Source organism: Ixodes scapularis, unplaced genomic scaffold, assembly GCF_016920785.2.
Source record: "Ixodes scapularis isolate PalLabHiFi unplaced genomic scaffold, ASM1692078v2 PGA_scaffold7__128_contigs__length_106722199, whole genome shotgun sequence".
In the NCBI taxonomy this organism is placed as follows: domain Eukaryota; kingdom Metazoa; phylum Arthropoda; class Arachnida; order Ixodida; family Ixodidae; genus Ixodes; species Ixodes scapularis.
Genome location: NW_024609882.1, coordinates 106,187,500 through 106,211,767, shown reverse-complemented (window position 1 = coordinate 106,211,767; position 24,268 = coordinate 106,187,500). Strand labels below are relative to the sequence as shown.

The 24,268-nt window shown below is 45.6% G+C and overlaps 1 protein-coding gene and 1 pseudogene across 1 annotated transcript; one reads left to right on the top strand and one right to left on the bottom strand.

Moving 5' to 3' along the window:
- The first annotated feature begins 395 nt into the window (after positions 1-395).
- Positions 396-3,145, top strand: LOC121833209 (annotated as a pseudogene).
- A 1,883-nt stretch (positions 3,146-5,028) lies between these two features.
- Positions 5,029-6,672, bottom strand: LOC121833207. The gene is made up of 4 exons (XM_042286334.1): positions 6,569-6,672; positions 6,304-6,437; positions 6,146-6,210; positions 5,029-5,418 (listed from the first exon to the last, which is right to left on the bottom strand). Exons 1-4 carry the CDS (start codon positions 6,670-6,672, stop codon positions 5,029-5,031), a joined length of 693 nt encoding a protein of 230 aa, XP_042142268.1.
- Positions 6,673-24,268: the final 17,596 nt, after the last annotated feature.

Sequence of the window (24,268 nt, the reverse complement as noted above, 5' to 3'; positions counted from 1 at the left end):
GGTCCTATAACACTGCCTCCCTCAATTTACTGTTTTAGTGAAATGCGAGAAAGCGCCAGTGTAGTGTTCGCACTAAAAGTCGTGCTGATCAGTTTTGGGTTCTAAATATTTGCTAACCTTCATTTCTTGTTGCTATGAATAGGTACCAGCATGCCTCAATTCGCATGTATGATATTCTCAGGTGGCGCAAAAGACTTCAAAAAGCACCAGCAGTTCCAGCGCTGCACAGTGATCCCTCAAAGTCAGGCACGGACGCCACAACACCTGTCACGGTCGTCACATCAGGGACGGCCGCCACAACATCAGTCACAGCCGTCGAATCAAGCACGGCCGTCATGAAATCGAGCACAGCAGCCACAGCATCAAGCACTGCACCGAGCCAAGTTTCCACCAGCATGCCGCCGACATCAAGTCCTACGTGCCAGCCAACATCCAGTGTTGAAAATCATAGTGTAAGTTTGCAAAAAATAAAAAAAAAAGGTCACAGGCATGGCAAATTTATTGAAGCCTGTTCCCTGCTCATTAATTTAGTTTGAAAACCAGGGGGTTCATGCTCATTTTCTACGTTTTACTTCTTTCACAGCTCTCTGATCCTGCTAATCAGGAAGGAGAGTGGTCCTCGATGGACATTGAAGAGGACCAACTCATCAGAGAGTGCAGCACGGTAAGTAAAGTAATAACAAAAGATAGCCGAACAAAGTTCAAGAGCAGCAAAAGTAAGGAGTGGGCTCACTTTTGGTGCACAGCAGGAGAAAGCTAAAAATGTTGTAGGGTCAATGGCAAAACGTTTCTGGTTACGAGCTTGTTTATTTGGGATTGATTTGGTGACTAAAACTATTCGCGACCTTCATGTTTGTTTCTAAATCATGTTTGTTTCTAAACCCTGAAGGCTGTTAAACCTATTATTGCAGTGTGGGCTGACTGAGTCAAAGATGACCGTTTTCTTTGGTCCCTACACTTCACTTCCCTTCCCTCGTAGCTTGCTTTGTTTTTTGCAGAGGTCTCTGACTCGGGCCATGCAACTTTTAGGCATTGGAAAATAAAAATAGAAACCAGGGTGGGGCATTTGACAGTTGAAGACCTCTACTACTAAATGGCCTGTTTAGCAAAGATGATCTGGCCCCACTCAGCTTGCTGTCTAAACCAGGGCAATGTCTACAATGAAGTGACTGTTAAAATGGAGTGGTTTTATGGTGCCAAACATTTAGTTGTACAAGTGTTCAACTGTACTACAGTAGCCAGGTTCTTCTTAACAATATAGCCAAAATTGTGGGCCAGCCTGCCCCATCTGAACAGGAGCAGCTCAAGGAACCCTGGGAGTTGGGCCTCATGCAAGAACATGCTTTTTCGGGCGAATTTTCTCGTGTGTTTGCCAATAAAGGAAGTCTATTTCACACTAGCTGTTAGTCATATGCGTTTATTAAATCATTATTATATCCAACCTATAGCTTTTCCCTCCTTTCAGCACAAGCGGGGTCCTCCATCATCTCCGCCGATCCACAAGGGGTCCGCGAAACATCGATGGTTGAGAACTACTGGCATAAAGCAAAGCCCAGATGAACTGCCAAGCTTGTGCGGTGTCGACGGCAATATGTTTGCTTCATTGCTTTGCCTACTGCCCACGGTTCGAGACCGGGGGAGTCACGTTACAGTAGAAAACAAAATGCTGATCTTCTTCACAAAAATGAAACTCGGAATATCGTTTAGCGCTGTTGCAACTTTGTTCAGAGTCCACGAGACCACTGCCTACCGTACATTTTATGCTGTGCTCTGCACCTTGACAGAGGTCACTAGAGATGGGATGAGCAAGCCTCCTGTGAGCAACATCAAGCTGGCGCGGCCGCTTTGTTTTTAGGAAGACTCTCCCGAGTACACTCTGATTATAGATTGCACAGAAATAAAAAAGTGAAAGCCGTTTACAACTCCCTGTAACGCCGAATTAGAGCGCAGCTCTTAAGGAGGAGGAGGGAAGGATACCGGGGGGTCACGTGACCTGGGGGGTCACGTGACCTTGGGGGCTCACGTGACCCCCCAGGGGTCACGTTATCAGTGATGATGACGATGATAATGCGGATGCCGGTGACGTCATTAGTGACGATGACGTCATCGGGGGGTCGTGTGACCATAGGGGTCACGTGACCTCGGGGAGGGGGTCACGTGACGATGACAATGCCGCTGATGTCATCAGTGACGTCATCAGTGACGATGTCGATGCGGATACCGATGACGTCATTAGTGACGTCACTGATGACGTCAACAGTGATGACAATGCGGATGTCGGTGACGTCATCAGTGATGATGACGATGCGGATGCCGGTGACGACATCAGTGACGTCACTGATGACGTGAACAGTGATGATGACGATGCTGATGTCGGTGACGTCATCAGTGATGATGACGATGCGGATGACGGTGACGTCATCAGTGACGTCGCTGATGACGTTATCAGTGATGATGACGATGATAATGCGGATGCCGGTGACGTCATCAGTGACGATGACGTCATCGGGGGTCGCGTGACCATAGGGGTCACGTGACCTCGGGGAGGGGGGGTCACGTGACCTTGGGGTGACTTTGGTTACGGCGACGGCGACGCCGCTCAAGCCGGAAACGGGCGCCTAAGAGCTGCGCTCTAAAACGGAGACACCCCCCAACATTAGGCAGCAGCATGTATTGCACTCCTCGTACAAAGGAGGCTACACACTGAAATTCCTTGTTGGAATCATCCCCAATGGAATGGTGGTGTTCAGGTCCAAACCGCACGGTGATCGATGTTTAGACGCATACATCACACTAAACTCTGGATTTTTGAGTGTGCTCAAAAGCGACGATATGGTTCTCGCAGACAAGGGATTTCCTGGCATTCGAGTATTTCTTGCCGACTTGGGGGGTCATCCTTGTAATGCCGCCATTCTCGGCGGGAAGCAATGTTCCATTTACTCAAGAGAAAATTGAAGAGACCTACGCAAAGGCTTCGGTGCGCATTCATGTGAAGAGGATGATTAAAAAAATTAAGCTCTACAACATCCTGAAACACCGAGTTCCCATTTCACTGATACCAGCAATGGGAGATATTTTCCACATGTGCTGCGTTTTGGACAACCTTCAGCCACACATTATCATCTCGCAGCCTGTGAACTAACTTGAGAACCCTTAGGAACCTTTTATTTATTTTTTACCTAACAGTTGCAGATTGAAGACAATTTGTAAAAGATTGATCTCGCAAACAAACAGTTCCTATGTGACAACTACAAAATACACCATTCTGGATCGCATAAATTTGTGCCCACAAAACATCTCGCAAACAGGCATGTTCAAGAAATCGCGAAATATTGAGCTGCTGAATATCTGCTCATTTATAGTATGAGCTTAACTGAGAAGTGCGAGTTATACAAAGGTGTGACTTGCACAAACTTTACATAAAAACGGCCAATTATAGGGAATGGAACTTGTTCGATGCCAAGACCGAAAACCGGCTGTTCTGTGCACCTTGTATCTGGAGAAGTAAATGCGCACTCGTCATAACAGACCATGCCTGCTGTTTTGTACCGCCACTCTGTTAAGTGGAGAGTGCAAAAAAAATAAAAACAGCTTTAACTTTATTATTGGCCACCATATGGCTCTTGCCTGGGTAGTACTACCTATATATTGGGCAAGATTCCAATACGATTTGACCACCAAAATATATTTAAGCAATATGGCAAACTTCCGTGCCTGAAGTGATAGTGCATAGAGCAGGCTCTCATATGCAGTGGGTCTAGTTGTGCATACTTAAATAGAAGCAACTGTCTAGCAAACCTCTAGCTATCCAAATGTGTGCTTATATAAGCATTACTCAGATGAACAGAAATAGCTTATTAACTTCTGTGTTTGTGCACCATGTTTGTGAAAGTTTATAGCTTCAGAGACGCTGTCCTTGCACTAGTAGAGTGGGAGTGCATTGAGGGATTGACTCGGCTCCTGTGCACCACCAAGGTGAGGAAATTTAAGGTGGGCATTTGTCCAGTGCAGCAAGACCACTGACTCGATGTTTGTAACCTAATGAATGAACTAGTGGAAATGCCGCCTGCTTATATGTGTATGCTACAAGTCTCGTGCACCTACATGGCAATTGGGGTTGCATAATGATGGATTGAATGCTATGGAAGAGGCAATTCTGGCTTTCTGTCTCCTTATGGGCATATGGGCTCATTATTTTTATAACGCTGCACGACATTGCTGTGTATGGTTTTAGTTATTGACATTCGGGGATGCACAATGATTTTCTGAATGTTGCAAAAGCGGTAATTTCGGTTTCCTGTCTGCTATTGCGCATATGTGCTCACCATCTCTATAAGCATGCATGAGCTTGCTTTTTGTATGGTGTTTTAGTTACGCATGAAATCTGATAAATATGTAATTTGTGCATCCAATAAATATTATAAAATCAAACTGTTTATGTGATACTCAATGGCTGTAGGTATGCAAATTTCTCCAGCAATCAACACTTGGCAAGGTGTTCACGGCGATAAGTATCTCTCCCGAAATATTGTTTACACAAAACATTGTGTGTCGATTTTATTGGCACTTATAAACAAAAGAACTATTGCAGATTTCGCATTGAATATGAGTTCTCAAGAAGTACCTGTGACAAAAAAGATCCTTGGTGTAGAAGAATAAAAAAATGCTCAATCTTTGAGACAACTCAAAATAAAATCCTTCATATCCACTTGACAGCTATCACAACACTTTTATTTGATTAGTATATTGAGTTTTTTGTTAAACCGACGAAAAGGGAAACCAAGATATATGCAAATGTTTCATGGCCATAATTTGTTTTTACAAAAATAATTATCTAGGTAGAAAAGGTTTAAGAAACTAGATATTTACACCTCAAAAGCTTTAAAAAACAAGGTATTTACCCCCCTCCCCCCAAGAAAAAAAAATCGAGACTTCAGCGAAAATTGGCTTACTTTTGCTTTTTAGATTTGGCTCGTATAAAATAAAGCTTGCATAACCTCATTCTGTCTTGATCCGCATCCTCGGAGTCTAGGACTGAATGAGCTCCTTCAAGTAGTATCTAAAATAGAAGAGCTCGAGCCTGGGGACAGCCTCCGAAAGAAAACCTTCATCCCGCTCGACAAGTATGGTGACATCATGCTTCGACGAGTACACGTAAAAGAAGCGCTGGCTAGTCTTTGTCACGTACATCGCAATTTGTACCCGCGTGTAGTGTGTGTGGCGCTTCTTCAGCATCAGACGCCCCTCTTCATACGCTATGTGCTTGACAAAGCTTTCTTCCTTGCTCGAATCAATAAGAACGTTGTTTTTCCTTGTATAGGGACACTTAATCTCGAGCAGTGTCGTCCCGTCGCTGGTCTTGATTCCGTCGGGGCTGGCACACAGCCATGGCTGCCTCAAGTGCACAATCAAGCCAACCTGGGTTTATATTGGCTGTGACATTAGGGTGATCATGCACACTCACACACACTTTTTTAATAGAACTTTAATAGGCAAAAAAAAGCAACAACTAAAAGTTTGGGACACAAATGTAATAGAAAATGTAGCAGGAAACTGTTCGCCAATAACACTTTCTCCGAGTTTTGCATACAATTTCAATGAAGAAAACTGCTTGGAAAGCACCAAGTAATACTTGTATGTCTGTCATGCAACGATTTGAATCTTACCATAACGAGCACCTCTGCATTCAAAATTTCTTTTGGCTATTAAAATTCGACGTAAACTTTATGGCTCAATGCTGCTGCAAAAGTGAAATAAACTTCACTATGCCTTTTTCAGCTTATGTCAGAGCACAAAAACACTGCAAGCCGGTGTAGCCTGCAAAAGCACAGCGTCGCTGTGTTTATCATTCCTATGTGCGTGTTGCACCTTGCACTTTTTTGTGTTGGTACGGTATGTCACGTAGCCTTTGACTGCTCTGACTTAAGTGCCGTTCACACACTTGCAACCGACTTGTACCGAGATAGACAAGACCAGTTTTGAAGCCTCTTGTGACAGCATAGGACCAGATGCACTGCTGCGGAGCAGGTGCTACGCCGCCGCAAGACGCTTAAAAACTGGTCTTGTCTCCCTCGGTCCTACTCAGTTTCAAGTGTGTGAAAGGCGCTTGATGGTGAAACAGAGCATAGTTGCGCATTTCACTCACCTGTGCAACTAACACACCAACCTTCTTCTCAAATGCTTCTCTGGTTTCACCTTCTGTCTTTCGTCCTAATAAAGATAAACAGGATAAGGATGTCACTCAAAATAAGCATACTACCAAATTTGGGCTTGGTGCATGTGAATACTGTTTAATCATGTTACCATAAGTCACAGACTTCCCAGCGAATGGCTTTCGGTGAAGTAGCTTTTGGGCAAGGGTGTCGAATGGCCGCCTTCGAGCGACGACTCTGTGGGCGATGGAGCTCGACAGCCTGATTTCACGTTCGCTGAACCACCTGGATGTAAAGACCACATTGAAAATTTGATTACTTTGCGCTGTACATATTTATTGCATAATACCAACTTCACAGAACAAAAGGTCGTAACGAGGTCATATGTTTTCATCGAAAAATTAAAACGGACATGCCTTTTCAAGCCTGCCTGAAGCACTGTGTCCACAGCAATGCACTCGGCACCTTGCTGCGTGGACGCCACTTTGGAGGAATACAGTTCTCCCTCGGCTGGCGTCATCTACTCTTCTAGGTTGCAACAGACGAGTCTCAATGCAATGGACGACTCGAAAATTACAGTCCTTGCGTGATAAAGAAGCATGCACTTTTCCCACATCATAATTTTTTCCAGGCGTACAAGCTCTATCTAGTGAAATACTGCACTTAAGACATCCGAGATCACAGATTTCGCCTCCCTTTCAGCAGTGTTCATGGAACTAATTTGTGCCATGTCGTTGTGAGGGCATGCGATTTCTGGAAATTGGTTTAGGACATATGATGGTGGGACTTGATCAGGCCGTGACCCGTCGACAAACAGCTCCTTTATACCTGCGAAGTGCAACTTGTTTAGATACAAATGACATCATGGAACACAACTGGCAGAGAATGCAATTACAGGTACAAATACCAGAATGAAATCTCAGTTTCAGGCCATTAGCAAACAATATGAGGCTTACGTTTAAACAGTTCCTCAATCGACTCTTTTGCATCGATGTTGGGTTTTCGAGATGGGTGTCCCCAAGCCTGTCGCAGTTCTGTTTTGGACAGGGGCTGCTGTTCATTAATCCACAGTGCCATGGCAGCAGCATGCTTGCATGTGCCAGGGTACCCTGCTTTGCAAGTGCACTTCCCATTGTAAATACGACGGTCAGGGACAAGCTGAAATTGAGAGTAAATAGCCAACTGATCAAAACGTACACTGCGCATTTAATAGTTGAAAAAGCATACATGCTCCCTGCAAAACGTAGTGAGCAGATAATTATGAGTTCACCAGCATCGAAAGTCGGCGTATTGAGCATTCTATCGTGACATACATCGAAACGTGTGTCATGCGAATTTTGCGAACAGGAACATGCTATGCTGCCTGACCAGTGGAGCAAACTGATTATTTTTTCTCCTCTAATTTTTTTTATGCATATGAATGCATTTACGTGCCCCAGGTTGGGTACACAACTTCTTTCCGGTATGGGCAGCATTGCCTTTTGTGGCCCTGTACGAAAATCCCCCCCCCCCCCCCCCCCCGAGTACAAATAAAGTACTTTTTTTTTTTATTAAGTGTTTTCCAGCGTGAGATCACCAGTAAAAGCACCGCCTCCAGCGAGAGCTTGCTACCTTCGAAAAAACGATCGTGCGCGCGCACAAAAGCACTACAGAGGGCAACAAGCATGTGCTGAAATCGAAGCTTCTACTGCTGATTTTATTTTGCATCAAGATTACCGCGCAAATACGCAAGAAAGGCTGCGAGAGCTCCAGAAGCAGCGCGCAGTAGGAACGATGTGCTCGGCCAACAGACGGCCGGCCGCCGCTCGATCGCTTGCGTCTGCTTTCGCGCATTTTGGAAGTTGGTCATCAGTTGATCGCTTTATCTGGACAGAGGAACTACGCGTTAACGCGTTAACGTATCTCGTAACGCTCACCTCAAGCTCGACGTCATAAGAAGCTCGCTGTACTTGCGAGTGGCAGCGCGCCGACACCAGACTTGTAGCTTCTTGTACGGCGTACACGTCGCTTGCATCGCTAATTTTTTTTTCTCTTTCCGAAGCTTTGAAGAACGAGAAAATCTTTCTACGTTCGAAATTGGCTCGATTCCGTGCCGCAGAACAATAGCAAGGGGAGAATCCATACCGCCTACTGACGTTTACACGCAGGACAAATTAAAATGCACGGTTTTGTACTAGTCATCTCTATTGAAAGAAACAGCAAAAAATCAAGCTGGTTTAGCTGGTTTTTCAGCTGGTTCGAGCTGGTTCAAGCTGGTTTAGATGGTTATCAAGCTGGTTCGAGCTGGTCAAGCTGGTTCAAGCTGGTTCGAGCTCTCACTGCCGCTGGGCAAGCTGGTACATGAACTGGTTCGATCTGGTACTCAAGCTGGTTCAAGCTTGTCAAGCTGGTTCAAGATGGTCAAGCTTGTTCAAGCTGGTTCGATCTCTCACTGCAGCTGGGCAAGCTGGTTCGAGAGCTGGTTCGATCTGGTACTGAAGCTGGTTCAAGCTTGTCAAGCTGGTTCAAGATGGTCAAGCTGGTTCGAGCTGGTACGTGAGCTGGTTCAAGCTTGTCAAGATGGCTTGAGCTGTTTCTGAATCTGGCCAAGCAGGTTCAAGCTGGTTATGCTGCTCTCGCTGGGAGCGCGCACGCCAAGGTCGGCTAGAGTTTGTCGAACTGGCATTGCTGGGAGTGCGCGCGCCAAGGTCGACTGGGGCGAGTACGAGGCCATGTCCTGTTCTTTGTCCTCACGTTTTCGGTAGACTACCGGGCGCTTCAGGCGCGCTACGAGCTTCCTTTGTGTGCGAGAAAAGGGAGATTGAGAGGGTGGTAGGAACGGAAATTTTCAAATACGTTTGGCTATCTCGGGCAGATTCTCGAAGGGACGGCTGTGTGCGCGTCGTTTGGAGACTACTTGAACGACGGTGGAAGCGAAGCGGGATTTGAGGAGACAGCTAGCGGCAGTTTGTTCAGCGCAGGAAGAAATCGGATGCCCCGACTGAGGCGTCGTTTTGTCTCTTCGAACATTTGTGTGCTCGTGAATGACGGTGGTGCCGAGGAGTATTGCCAATGCCATCCAAGCCACACGGATTTCTTCGCCTCTGCCGACTACGCAAGAGGCCGCTTCGCCCCCATTACTGGCGGGACCCAGTTTCGCTTCTCTCATCCGTGTATTATTCTTTATTGTTATTGGCTATTTTGGCGTGTGTCTAGTATTTTTTTGTGTTCAGAGATTGTTCGTTTTGCACCGAAAACAACTGTCTCTGAGTCGGTTAGTACAATGTTAGCGCAGAGGATGTGTGGCATCTGAGCTCATTTGAGCAAGCCGCGAATACGAAAATAATAAATTTGATGCCGAGCTGGCTTTTCTGAAGAGCTTGGCTTGTTTATCCTGTGTATTAATTTAAACTGGTTAAACTGGTGGGGAAGTCCACCAGCTTACCCAGCATGACCAGTTCATCCAGCATGACCCAGCATGTGCTCATAATTTACCCAGCACCACCCAGCATCCAACCAGCTTGAACAGCACAGCAAGCTAAGCATGCTGGAGCAATAACCCAGCATGAAACTGGGATGCTGGGACCAGCTTGTGCTGGGACCAGCTTGTGCTGAGACCAGCTTGACCACGACAAGCTGGGCATGCTGGTGCAATAACCCAGCTTTAAGCTGCGATGCTGGGTCCAGCTTGTGCTGGTGTTTTCAATAGGGATCACACACAGACAGCAAAAACGACAGACACACATCATGAGGTAAGTTGGTTTAACAGTCTCTTTTGCCTAATCTTTGTCAGCGTGATAAGTATAGTGAAGTGTTTAAGTGCAATATAGAGTAACAGTTGCTCTAATGGTTGCTTTAACAGATTCTGAATCGGATGGGCCAACAAAAAACCCCAGTGACTCCGGATCTCCGAGCGGCAAAGGATCTGATGTATATCGCCCATCGGCAGATCAACCCGCTAATCCTGGGATCGATATTCATGTCAAGGGAACACCCCGGATGCTATCAAGCAGCACCTTTAAGCCAACCGGAACTCCAAAAGGATCAACACTTGTAATGACGAGATTCACCAGTAACGTCATTACAATTGGACCTTCTGCGTTTACTACACTTAAAACATCTAGACTTTTGGAATCCACGATTCAAAGCACCTCTACAACAACACGTGAGTGAAAAGGCACAGAGATACGATTTTGATTCTTGCACCGCTAGGAATAGCTTCCCGCGTTTATTGTTTTGGCGATAGAAAGAAAAGTTCTCAGAGCAGCCGAGTAATTGTTATTGAGCACGGTGGCACTCACCCTCCTTTGTGACATATGCATATACTATATATATATATATATATATATATATATATATAAAGAAAGAGAGCGAGAGATAGAAAAACAAAACGTAGCGCAGGATGTCGAAAAGTTAAACTTCGTTACTTTCAACGAAGTTGCAGATGTAGACATGTTATATTTTAGAAAGGCATCGCTGGAAGGACATGGCACACAAAACTCCAGACTGGGCAAATTTACGGCGCACCCGTCATAACGATAATACGAAGCTTCAACCCAAAAGGCCTATTAGCAATAAGGTCAACACATTTTAGATACTTAAAGAAGAGGACACGTAGATTTTTCGGCTTGCTAAATTGAGGAGAAAGGTTGATCCGTCAAACTGTGGCCGTAGCAATCCTATCAAGAAACTACGATAATAATTGATTATTTAATGTCCATTCCTCGTCAAGATATGAGTACAATTATTGCCTTACCTTAACGTTGACATATATATATATATATATATATGCCAAATTAAGGTCAGGCAATATTCGTACTCGTATCTTGACGAGGAATGGACATTAAATAATCATCTATTATCGTGGTTTCTTTATAGGATTTCTACGGCCACAGTTTGACGGATCAACCTTCCTTCTTAATTTACCATGCCAAAAAATCTACGTGTCCTCTCGTATAAATATTTAAAATGTGTTTTCCTTATTGTTAATAGGCCTTTTGAGTTGTAGCGTTGTATTATCGTCATGACGGGGACGCCGTAAATTTGCCTAGTCTGGAGTTTCGTGAGCCATGTCCTTCCATTGATGTCTTTCTAAAATACAACTTGTCTACATCTGTAACTTCGTTGGAACTAGACATTGTGGGTATGCCGTGCCTCATTTGATTTGATAGCATTCTTGTCCCTTATATTTTATGAGATTCAACCAGTCTAGCAAATGTTCCCTTATTTAAAGCTCTCAAACTGTCAACATATTATTCGTGAGAAGCGTAATTGCAGCGGTAATCAATAATTTGGTAAATTTACTGCCTGAAAATAATTTATTACATTGCTAGATCACCAGCCAACAACAAAAAAAATATTTTACAACATTCATAACCGCGAATACGAATTTAACCCCGATAATCTCGTTAGAGTAATGCTAGAATAGGTTACCCTCACCCTCACCGTCGTTCCTCTCACAACCCCGTCAACTGAGGCTAGGACATATGCTACGCACTGTTTTTCTCCTTCCAGGGTTTCTAAGTAGGGGATAAGCAATACCATTAGGGGCCAGGCGAAGTGTTACGTTGGAAGAAAGAGACAGCTCGACGAAGCTCAGATAGAGTGAAAGTAGAATCAGCATCGGACGATTTAGGCCAGGAGGGGCAGACAAGGGGGAGGAGGAGTGGAGATGGATGGAAAGTAATGTCGAAGAAAAGCCATTCCCTACTCTGCCGGTGTTGCGGCAGTGGGTAGTTGTAGTTTAATGAGAGTATGTGTGTGTGTGTGTGGGGGGGGGGGGGGGGGGGGCTCGGCCCTGGCCCAGCATGGGTCTTAGGATGGCCCAGGGACTAGGAGTATGCGATTGTGTTCTTAGATTGTCGAAAAGGCTAGGCCGATTAGTTGTTGCTAGCTGTTGTGCGTAATCATGAGTCTCTACCGTACGTTTAGTGATGATATTGTGAAGGAATATGTTTAACTTACGCTGTTCTTTTCAATTTAGTAATTAGTTTGTCTTTTGTCCCAGAGGCCAGGCAGGTGATTGTTCACATAAGGGGTATCTTCTTTAGGAGCGATGAGTTTCGTAGTCGCTGAAACAACTGAAGAAAAAAAATGAAAACCGTTTACAACTCCCTGTAACACCGAATTAGAGCGCAGCTCTGGAGGAGGAAGAGGGAAAAGTACTGGGGTTCACGTGTTCTCGGGGGGGGGGGGGGGGGGGGGGATGGTCACGTGACCTGGGGTGTGGTCACGTGACCTTGGTGGGTCACATGACCCCCTCCCCAAGGCCACGTGGAGTCACGTGACCTCGGGGGTCACGTGATCTCGGGGGTCACGTGACCTGGGGGTCACGTGAACCCCAGAGAAATTTTGCCGCTAGATTTAGTGGGGAAATCCTTTCCGCTAGATTTAGCAGGGAAATTTTTCAGCTAGATTTAGCGGGGAAATGTTTCCGTTAGATTTAGCGGGGAAATTCACCCATAATGCACCGCGCGGTTACGCCGACGGCGACGCCGACGCCGCTGAAGCCGGAAACGGGCGCCTCCTGCGCTCTAAAAATTAAACAAGTGGGGAAATGATTCGGCAGACTTGTGACAAAACGGCAATGGCTCGGGCGATGCGTCTTGATCTACGCTCAGAATTCAAGGTTGGCAAAACACCACTGAAAGAAAAAAAAAAGGTGTCAAGATAAATCTTCCACCAGTACAATCAAAATAAATGTTGACAGAATTTGGACACGTGTTTAAGTGCACTGTCAGAGAACCATGTGTTTGTCATTGAACTGTTGGGGTGTACCGAAGAAGGGGTTTGGCCAAGGAGAGAGCGACGAAAATGCTAAACTAGAAGTATTTTCTGTATTAGCATTTTGCATGAAGATATCGCTTTATCATTTAAATACAACAAAAACCTAACACAGTCTTTTCAAAACACTCTTATGCAATATCGATGCTCGCGTTTTCTTCGGCACGAAGCGTGGAACTGGATCCGAGTTCACGCCGGACGCCAAAACAGCGCTCTACTCTAACGTAAGTCCTCATTACGTTCCGATGCAGCAATGGCCGGCTCGAAGACTTGGCGCGGCGCCTACCAGATGGCGAAGCCTCTTGAAATATATTTTTTATGAATGCGGCATTGTAATTGTGGTGACATTCTGGAGCATTCAGGACATCGTAAAATTTTCTCCTCATCTCTCCGATAAAGCTCAAACGGGAGATTCGCGTGTATTGAGACCGTGGACGAGATGCAACGCTTTTCGGTAAATGTGCTTGCACTCTTGGCAAATTTGACTTGTAATGAGTTTCCGAACAGCTGCAAAAACACTGGAAATGCAGTTTTTTGCACAAAAGAATCAACTTGAGGGAGATTATGGTTAAATGTAGGTGTGCTTTGTGAATGTGCCCTGATCAGCGACAATTTTGCCCAGCGGCGTTCGATATTTGCATTGCGACAAAAGAGAATGCTGCTGCTCCATGCTCTATACGAACGTACCACTGAGAGCACCTGTCTGATTATAAATAGTTTTTGAACTGGACGTAGTTTTTATTTGTACGCCGTATTTTTGTCTATATACTATGCAGCCTATCCAATCTTTTCGAATAATTTTTATCACCCTCCTTTAGAACTATGTTTCTCGAAATATTATTCCTAAATAAACATGGTTATATCTATGGTCGCTCCAAGGAAAAATGGCGTATATTCATTCTTCTGTCATGTTGTCCTCTATGTGCATATTCTAGAACAAGCGTATTTAGTGTACTTCAGGTTAATTTAAAAACTAATTCTGGGTAAACTTTGATCTACGGTGCATACACCATACCCTCTTGTCTTTCAAATAGTTATTTCTCCCAAAGAGCGAACTCTGCACAAATAACGGGTTGGTTTTCTGTCTACTCATAGTGTCATGGTGTTCCTGAGGACATCAATTTTGGCACTTAATTATTTTTATGTCATGCCTTTGTACTCATGTGTTGAATTGCCAGTATCTTCTGATGTTATTTGTTGTAGCGTAGACGACGAAAACGAGTGGAGACATTTCAATCATGGGGATTCGGTTACTGGCGCGTATAAAGAACGGTCCTCGAAGTGCGCTTTTCGGGTCCAAGTAAAGTGCCTTTATCGTGCCACACTAGTCCGTGCCCGCTCCTCCACAAATTGGAAACAACAGTTCCTCGAGAATTTTTTCCGAACGGCTCAAGGTGATGAATGAATCGGGCGAGACACGGCAGCGAGCAATATCGACCGTCTTGCGGGTCTTGGGACCGGGTCCCTTCGACCCGGCAAAGAAGGACTGGATCTTATACCAAATAAGGATCCAAGCATCTCTGGACATCGCTGGAGCGACAGATGGTGACACAAAAAGGAATTTTTTTATTGCATCACTGGGGTTCGAGACGTTCAAGCTGCTGCACTCCCTGTTTCAACCGATGCAGGGTAGTGAAGTTACGTATGCTCAGTTGACAATAACACCAGACAATTATAACTCGCCGAAGCGTTTCAAGGAATTTGAACGAGGGACGTTATTTATATGCGCCGGAATGTACGTGAGACACCAACCGAATTCCTAGCACGACCACATTCACTCATTTGCCACTACGAGTATGAGAAAAAAAAATTCAATGCTAGCTCACTCCTTTTATCATTTGACTTTGAGATCAACGCTTCAGTGTGTGTCTCGTCCAAGACAAAGAGAAACCGATCAACGTTGTACTCAGATTGTCGGAACGCTTTCTCTGAGCGGAAGAAGAGTTGTGTCAATTGAGAGGAGCCGATGACTCACCCCTCGCAGTCATTCAGGTGAGAGATCTAGAGAGGACTGCTCGACAATGGTTTCGTTGCGGGAATACAAACCACGTTGAAGATGCCGATGCCAGCTTAAGCTTGAATATTTCAGAGCACGCGGAACCAGGGGGCACATTGCGAAGTTGTGCAGGAAAAGACATTTTGGAAAATCCCGATCAACAAGGAAAGGGACGGTGCAAGTAATCACGAGGGTTCAGTTCGTTTCTGGTCGAGATGGCGAATTTATGGGATGTCAGATGGGAGGCACATAAGTGGAACTCCAAGTAGACACGAATTCACAAGTCACCTTACTTGACGTTCACACTTGACATCGCCTCAGAAAAGCGGAGCTGAACGAAACTTCGTACAAACTGCAAAGTTTCAGGAGAGAGCTCATCAAGGTCAAGACCCCATGTAAACTTCAGATTGAATTTTAAGGGAAGAAGTGCAGTCTAAAGCCATTTTTTACTAACACAAACCAAGCCAACTTGTTGGGGAGAATCTGGGTAAGAGGTTTGAAATTGAATCTCAACAACTTCTTCGTGGGTTAGCGAAAACAAAAGAGCCTCAAGACGCTGCTGACTAAGTACGCAGTACTAGTCAGAAACGAACTTGGTCGGTGTGCAAAGATCAGTGCTCGACTCCACTTCAAAAAGAATGTCATTCCGAAGTTCACGCGGTCAAAAACACTGAAGTTTGCGTTGCTCAAAGCGGAAGAGTCTGACTGGAAGAGACAAGTAGGCAACGGTGCATTGACTCCAGTGGAAACATCGCATTGGGCCACTCCGATCGTCATTGTCTCAAAAACGAGTAGATCCAAGAGGCTATGTGGAGGTTTCAGTGTGACTGTCGAACCTTAGTTGAACGTCGCGCTGTATCCACTCCCACCACCAGGAAGTTTTCTCAAAACTTAAAGGAGGACGGAAGTTCTCGGAACCCGATCTCTCGGAGGCATATCTTAAGATGGAGTTGAAATGGACACAAAGAAGTATCTGGTCATTAACACTCACCAGATATTGTTTCGTTTAAACAAATGCCTTTCGGCAGTTCATCCTGCCATCTTCCAGCGGACTATCAAACAAGTTACCCATGGCCTGGGAAGCATGGCTTCCTAACTGGACGATATAATCGTCGCAGGAAGAACTGATCAGCAGCACATCAAGGAATTGGAGTTCTTGTTCCTATGACTCAAAGGCTATGGTTTCACGCTAAAAAAAAGAAACGTCATCGTTTATCTGTTCAGAAGTTGGGTATTTGAGTAAGATTTTGTCGGCTGAAGGAATACGTTCTTTTTAAAAAAAAAACAACGTTGGTGTCAAACTGAACATGCCGGCGCCGTCTGACCTACCTGACCTATGAGCAGTTTTGGGCATGGGTTAGCAATACGCAAAGTATTTGCCTGGGTTAACCAACCTTAGTGCGCCGCTGCATCTACTCAAGAAGATGTTTGTTGGTAATGCAGTTTGTCTTGCGTAGAAGTCTTCGAATATATAAAATTGCGTCTAATATCCCTGGAGACTCTTGTTCACTTCGGTCCAAGCGAGAGAGTCAACTTGGCGCCTGTTGCTACATCAGTTGGCGTCGGAGCGATTATCTTCCACATGATAAAAGGAAAATAAAGTCCAATTGCGAATGTATCGAAAACGCTAACTTGAGCAGAGAAGCGATAAGCCCAGATTGAGCGAGAAGCACTAGCCAAAATATTTGGCGTAAAGAAGTTTCACCGATATCAGTTGGGAAGGAAGCTTGTCGTATTGGCCTTAAGGCCCAGATTAAATTGTGTGGAAGCGTGCTTTTGGTGATGCATAGTTCTCTAAAAGCCACGGGGTGATTCCATCTGTCCACAATGCGGATGGAGACAATGCATCCGCAACTAACGGCACAGAGCACGGGCTAGTGTACAGTGCACGAGCTCTTAGCAGTTAATTCAAGTGCGAGAAAACTGCATTGGCGCTTACCATGGCTTCGGCCTCGCGTGCCTAGCATTCGTCTTGCTCCAAGTAAGTGGAAAACAAAGCATAGTTCTGCTTTTAGCACATGAGCCGTGTCTACCGAATCTCGATGTAATTATACAGATCACAATCTATCAGCAGTGATTTTTGGACTGATGAAATGATTTCCTGTGACCGCCGCGAGCAGACCTAAAAATGGGTTTGATCCTACAAGAGTACTACAACAGTCCATATCTCTCCATACAGTCGACACTCGTAGAAAAAACGAACGGCTCTCTTTTATGCACATACTATACTACAACCGATGGTCACCAAAACATTTATTTTTCCGGCTCATCATATTTCCTCTCGCCTGGATCATCCATGTAAAGTCGAACCTATTTTCTCTAGAACTAACGCCTACAAATACTCACCTCTCCCTCTATGCATATGTGAATGGAATAGCATGCCCTCAAGCCTGGTGACAATACGTGACCATAAACATTTTACGCAGGAGCTTGTTAAGTTGTTTAAATAATATCTGTATACTGATGCTTTCTCATTGTTCTCATTCAATGTTTTCCCCAATTTTTGTAAATTTTCGTGAATTTGATGTGCCCCCGTTATGTAATGCCTCACATAGAGGCCCTTAAAGTAATAAAATGAAATGAAATGAATGAAAATGAGAAAAAAAAGGATTCTCTAACAGCTCAGTTTGCAAACGCTGATGGGTTGTCACGACTTCAAAGAGCTGATGCAGAGTTTAGAGTTCGACGCGGAAATTCAATCTGGAGCTTCCGATGTTGTGAGCATCATTTCTTCAGACATTATGCCAATTCTTGAAGAAAATATGACCAACCTTCCAGTCAGGGCATCCGACATTGCGGTGGAGACTGTTAAATACAAAACAATTTCGAAAGTTTACAGCTACATCTTGGAAAGATAGCCATTGCTTCAACATGAAGTATGAACGGAACCGTACACATTGGGACAGTCGAAACTCACTGTGGCAAACGGCTGCCTAATTTGGGGCTTGCGCACAGTGAACCCTCTTATGTTTCGGCGGAATCTTCTGGATTTATTTTATGACGAACACATTGCACAATCAAATATATATATATATATATATATATTTATATGTTTATCGTTCGTACGTATGGTGGCCAAGCTTGCACGAAGATGTTAAAGCAATATGTCAGACCTGCGAAGGTCGGGAGACAAAAAACAAAACGTTCCCTTGCACTAATTTGAAATACCAAAACGATTCTGTTTCCAAATCCATACCGATTCTACGGAATACCAAAAAACCATGTATTTGGTTGTGATCGATGCGTAGAGCAAGCGGCCTGAAGTCACTTTGATACCGTCGCCAAGAGCTCAGTGGATGGTGGAAGCATTCAGAGAAGTCTTCCTTTTTCACGGACTGCCAGAGCAGGTAGTGAGCGATAATAGATCACAGTATAGTAGTGCCATTCGTAAGAATGTTTCAGAGGAACAAAGAATTCGACAGGTCTTAAAACCACCGTACAACCCGCAGCCAAACGGCTTAACCAAAAACGTTGTGATAACATGAAAGTGTGTCTTCAAGAAATCCAAGGGAAGGAAAAGGAGAAACTGAGGCAGTTCCTCCCAGGTACAGTGTGAAACCACAATCTACGACGGGACAACCCCCAAGCAAGGTGCTAAACAAGCGACACAACAAAACGACGGTAGCTTTGATGAAGTCAGACCAGTCGTCCTAAGGTTCTCGTGGACGTGCTTTCCAAAAGAGCAACTACTACAAACAAAGTCGCGACCAGTCGTTTCAAATAAATCAGAAAGTCTGGACGCAGGAACCTTTGAAAAAGAACCACAGGATCAAAGGTATCATCGCCCGCGAAGAAGGTCGATCTTTGTTTGAAGTAGTGATTGAATATTACAAGCGACACCGGGTACACGCAGATCAGGCCTGGAACCGGATATGCGAAGATTGGACCGCATTGTACGCGCCGACAACGGTGGAGAACTTTTGCTCAGTTGATCCGCCGCTATTAGAAACAGATGCATCGCACACTATCTGAAACAACCAGCTCAGGCGCCCTGTTCACTGCGGATCGTCCTTATTCGGCCAGACTACTCTAAGCACCAGATGTCTTCACATACGCTTGATGAGGGAAGACTGTAGAAGCGTAGAAGACGAAAAAAAAAACTCTAGACAGAGGAGCGTGCTGGGCTCACATGAACCGGGAAATTCGGATCATGGCGCGTATGAAGAACGGTCGTCGCAATGCAGTTCTCGGACCCAAAGTAAGGTGACTTTTCCTGTCATACGGGTAGTTCGTACACCGCTAAATAATAAGTTGCTCGCGCTTTTGAAATCGATGGAAAATTTTGAGCCTCGTAGGCGAGATATGAAGTTTATTTGTCCTTCAAAGAGCTTTCTTCTAAATCAGTGCTCTCCAACCGTTTTGACTACTTGGCCGGATCGGGAATCGCTTGCAGTCTAGAGGAGCCGGGAAAGGAATAAATAAACATAAACAAGAAATGGACAAGATATATCTTTTTATACTATAATACAAATAGAAAATTAAAAGCATATGAGTAAAACAATATAAGGGATTAAAAGATAAAATTTATTTTGAAATTCAACATTTGGCTAATGATGACATTCCACATTAATTGGAACCCAGGAAACTCACACGGCGCAAATCAAAGCGCTAGGGACATTGGCATATTTACGCGGGAAAGAAGACTAATGAGAATGACATAACTGACGCTAAACATTTGCAATAGGTACGACAAAAGACACTACGCGCAATCGGCACGGGAACGCAAAGGAATTTACGTATGCGTAGTTACACAGATATGAAAAAGGAAACTAAGAATGGTGAATCTGGGGATGGTAATGTCTAGCGAATAATATTTCGATAGGACCCGCCTTATTGATAGGTACAATTCCCTAGTTTTTTTGTTTTTTTTAATATTATTTTTGTTTACGCGCTTCGTGCGTATTGTCACGCCGTTTTGTTACGTGCACTCATTTTTGCGCCGGTAGTAGCGGGAATACAGAGAACGAACCGGGGTCAGGGCTTTATTGAAAGTATAGCGGTCGAACAGGGGGGCCAGTCGGAAGACCTCCGCCTGGTCCCTGGTTTGAAAACACCGGTTCTAAATTTATCAAAAACAAAATTTACGTCGTTTTCTAGTAAGCGTCATATTTTTGTGCATTAAATGCTACAGTTATTACTCGAGTTAAAATTATTCACGTTGAAGAAGTTCTTATGGCTGCTGCAATTAATTTAAATATCCACGTAACTTCTCTTCCAAATGCAAAATTTAGAAACCCAGTTGTCATCACGCGTATTACGCCCAGTTTACTTTTAACTATTTTGTTTTTTTCGCGTTCGTCTTTTTCGCTTGTACCATCCCGCGTCGAATGCGCCTCAGCTGATTGAATAAACGAATTTAGTCGTAATCAAAAGCCCCCATAGCATATTAATTCTCACGTTAAAGGATCGATACTTTCAACCGATTTACTATCTCAAATATCAAAGAATCTGCATTCTGGTTAGGTTAGATACGTTGCACAACAAGGAAACGATTCAGGATTTGATGTCCCTTTGCTGCGTGATGAGGAGAGTTATAGATTTACCCATGCTGCTCGGCCACATGTCCTTATATGTTGTTTGTATATCTACACTCTTCCAATCGTTTCATCCTTAGAATTTGCATAACGCAACACACGACTCGCTTACAATTGACATATAAACATATTTAAAAAGTTAGAAGAGGAGGGAGGAACGCCAACCAAAAATAAAAAGGAGCCCAACGTTTCGAAACCTGCTTGGTTTCTTCTTCAGGGGCGACTGTGTGCGCGAGGAGCAAGTGGTCTTCTTTTACGGCGGTGGACGTGATGTTTTCGCGATCGTAATGTGGCTGAGCCCGCTGACGTAAGCCGACGGTAAAGCGCCAAGCGACCGATTGATGTTTTGCGGTGTGGTTTAAATGTGCCATGACTCGACGAAGAGCCTTTGCCGGGAATTGGTCTCAATGTCGAGGATACGTGTGTCGTCGAAGTCAATGCGGTGGTCATTCGAGTCACTGTGTTCCGCAACCGCGCTGCGCTCATGATCGAATTTTCGCACGTCGGTTTTGTGCTGGCGAAGTCTTTCTTTAAAGTTTTTGGTTTCGCCGATGTATGTGGCAGGGCAGTCCGTACAAGGAATCTGGTAAATAACGCCTTGCGCTCTTTCCTTTGGGGGACGATCTTTTGGCCGGGGCATCAGGTGTCCAAGCGTTGACACTGGTTTGTGGGACATCTGGATGCCTGCTTTTGCCAGCACACGCGCGAGCGCTTCGCTGGTTTCCTTTATGTAAGGGACGTAGATGCGCGTGGTTGAGCGGGGATGTGCGATTTCTCGTGTTTCGCCGATTGGTCTTAGGCGTCGATCAGATTTACGTTGACGACGAGCGATTCGCTGAATAAAACTGCGTGTGTAGCCGTTATTTAGCAGGTCGGAGATGATGGTTTCTTCTTCCTTTTTTCTGTAGTCCTCCGACGAGCAAATAGTCTTCGCTCGGGACAGGAGTGTCCGGACGACCGACGCCTTGTGGCTCGCAGGGTGGTTTGAGTCAAATCGGAGATAGCGCCCAGTGTGTGTCGGTTTCCTGTACACCGTGAATTCCAATTGATCTTTTTGTCTTTTGACCAGCACGTCAAGAAACGGCAGGGCGTCGTTCTTTTCAGTTTCAACGGTGAACTGGATGGCTGGCTCGATGGAGTTGAGGTGTGCCAAAAAGTTGTTCACTTCTGATTTCTTCATAATGCAGAAGCAATCGTCGACATACCGTAAAAACACTTTAGGGCGTGCAGTGAAAGACTCCAGCGCGCGATGTTCAATGGCTTCCATTGTCAGGTTGGCCGTGGTGACGGAGATGGATGCGCCCATTGCGGTTCCGCTGGTCTGCTTGAAGAATTCTCCTTTAAAGCTGAAGTAGGTGCTCCCCAGGCAGAACTCTAGCAGGCGGCACAGTTCGTCCACCGTAAGGCTGGTCCGTTCGCTCAGCTTCTTGTCTCCCTCGAGGGCAGCTCTGGTTGTGGCGGCTAAATAACGGCTACACACGCAGTTTTATTCAGCGAATCGCTCGTCGTCAACGTAAATCTGATCGACGCCTAAGACCAATCGGCGAAACACGAGAAATCGCACATCCCCGCTCAACCACGCGCATCTGCGTCCCTTACATAAAGGAAACCAGCGAAGCGCTCGCGCGTGTGCTGGCAAAAGAAGGCATCCAGATGTCCCACAAACCAGTGTCAACGCTTGGACACCTGATGCCCCGGCCAAAAGATCGTCCCCCAAAGGAAAGAGCGCAAGGCGTTATTTACCAGATTCCTTGTGCGGACTGCCCTGCCACATACATCGGCGAAACCAAAAACTTTAAAGAAAGACTTCGCCAGCACAAAACCGACGTGCGAAAATTCGATCATGAGCGCAGCGCGGTTGCGGAACACAGTGACTCGAATGACCACCGCATTGACTTCGACGACACACGTATCCTCGACATTGAGACCAATTCCCGGCAAAGGCTCTTCGTCGAGTCATGGCACATTCAAACCACACCGCAAAACATCAATCGGTCGCTTGGCGCTTTACCGTCGGCTTACGTCAGCGGGCTCAGCCACATTACGATCGCGAAAACATCACGTCCACCACCGTAAAAGAAGACCACTTGCTCCTCGCGCACACAGTCGCCCCTGAAGAAGAAACCAAGCAGGTTTCGAAACGTTGGGCTCCTTTTTATTTTTGGTTGGCGTTCCTCCCTCCTCTTCTAATTGTTCTTACCCAACCAGGCAGATTTCTGCCAAATGTTTACTTTCAAGTCTTTACGCCGGGACTTCGGAGAAGAGGCAGCAATTTTGGCGAAACGGTACGTGAACGTTTCTCGCTCCATCGCCATGTTTGAGACTCACTTAGATTTCACAAGCACTTGCCGGGACCTACACGTCGTACCCCGAAGCCTTTGCCTCAAACGCCTTGTCCACACGCGAGAAGGAAACCAAATCATCGCACAGGCAGAACACCGTTTGGTTAAAGCTCGCATCCACGATTGTCAAGCCACGCTAAAGCGAAAAAGACTAGACCTCTTTTTTATTCGTCGGCAACTAGAACACCGCATCACAAGCCTATTTCCAGCACTTCAGTCTTTCGCCGACAGTGTCTCCTCCACTTCCGCAGACAAGCAACGAGTATCTCAGAGGGAGAAGCTTTTGAGACTGAAGAAGAAAGGCGAAGCAATGCACAGCACTGATTCCACTAGGTTTGTTACGAACCTCTCCTCCAGGCAACTATCTCCGTGCGAGGTCAGTGTGTTGGCGAAGGGTCACGGTTTCAACATGACCACGACAAAACCCCCTTTGCCAAAAATGGTTGCAAATATCGAGGACGGCATCTTGCACCTAGATCCAAGTGCCCGAGACCGAGTCCGGCAGAAGGTGATCGGCATCCTATCGAAACTTCCACGTCGTCAACAGCCTAACCTGCCACGGGAAGAGATAGCAGCTCTCCGGGAGCTTCGAGGAGACACAAACATCGTGATTCTACCCGCGGACAAAGGAAACTCGACTGTGGTCCTTGACCGGGATGCCTACGAGAACAAGATTCAGAACCTTCTTGACAGCACTGCCTATGAAAAGATCAGGAAAGACCCGACATCACAAGTTCAGACAAAACTGAACAATATCCTTTCTGAAATTTTTAAGAAGTACCCTGACGCGCGGAGCCTTCATCTGCGGCTTCTGTGCAGGAATGGGTTTGCGCCCGGTTTCTACGGTCTTCCTAAGGTTCATAAGCCTAACGTCCCTCTCCGGCCGATCGTGGATTTCACAACCTCACCACTTCGGGGATTGTCGAACTACCTCCACAGCACTCTCTCTCCTCTCGTTGGAAACACAGCGACCTATGTGCGGAACACCGGGCACTTTGTGGAACAGGTTGCGCAACTAAAGGTAAACGATGACGAAAGCCTGGTGTCGTTCGACGTCGTCTCGCTCTTCACCAGCGTGCCGGTTCCCCTGGCAGTCGCCACAACCAGAGCTGCCCTCGAGGGAGACAAGAAGCTGAGCGAACGGACCAGCCTTACGGTGGACGAACTGTGCCGCCTGCTAGAGTTCTGCCTGGGGAGCACCTACTTCAGCTTTAAAGGAGAATTCTTCAAGCAGACCAGCGGAACCGCAATGGGCGCATCCATCTCCGTCACCACGGCCAACCTGACAATGGAAGCCATTGAACATCGCGCGCTGGAGTCTTTCACTGCACGCCCTAAAGTGTTTTTACGGTATGTCGACGATTGCTTCTGCATTATGAAGAAATCAGAAGTGAACAACTTTTTGGCACACCTCAACTCCATCGAGCCAGCCATCCAGTTCACCGTTGAAACTGAAAAGAACGACGCCCTGCCGTTTCTTGA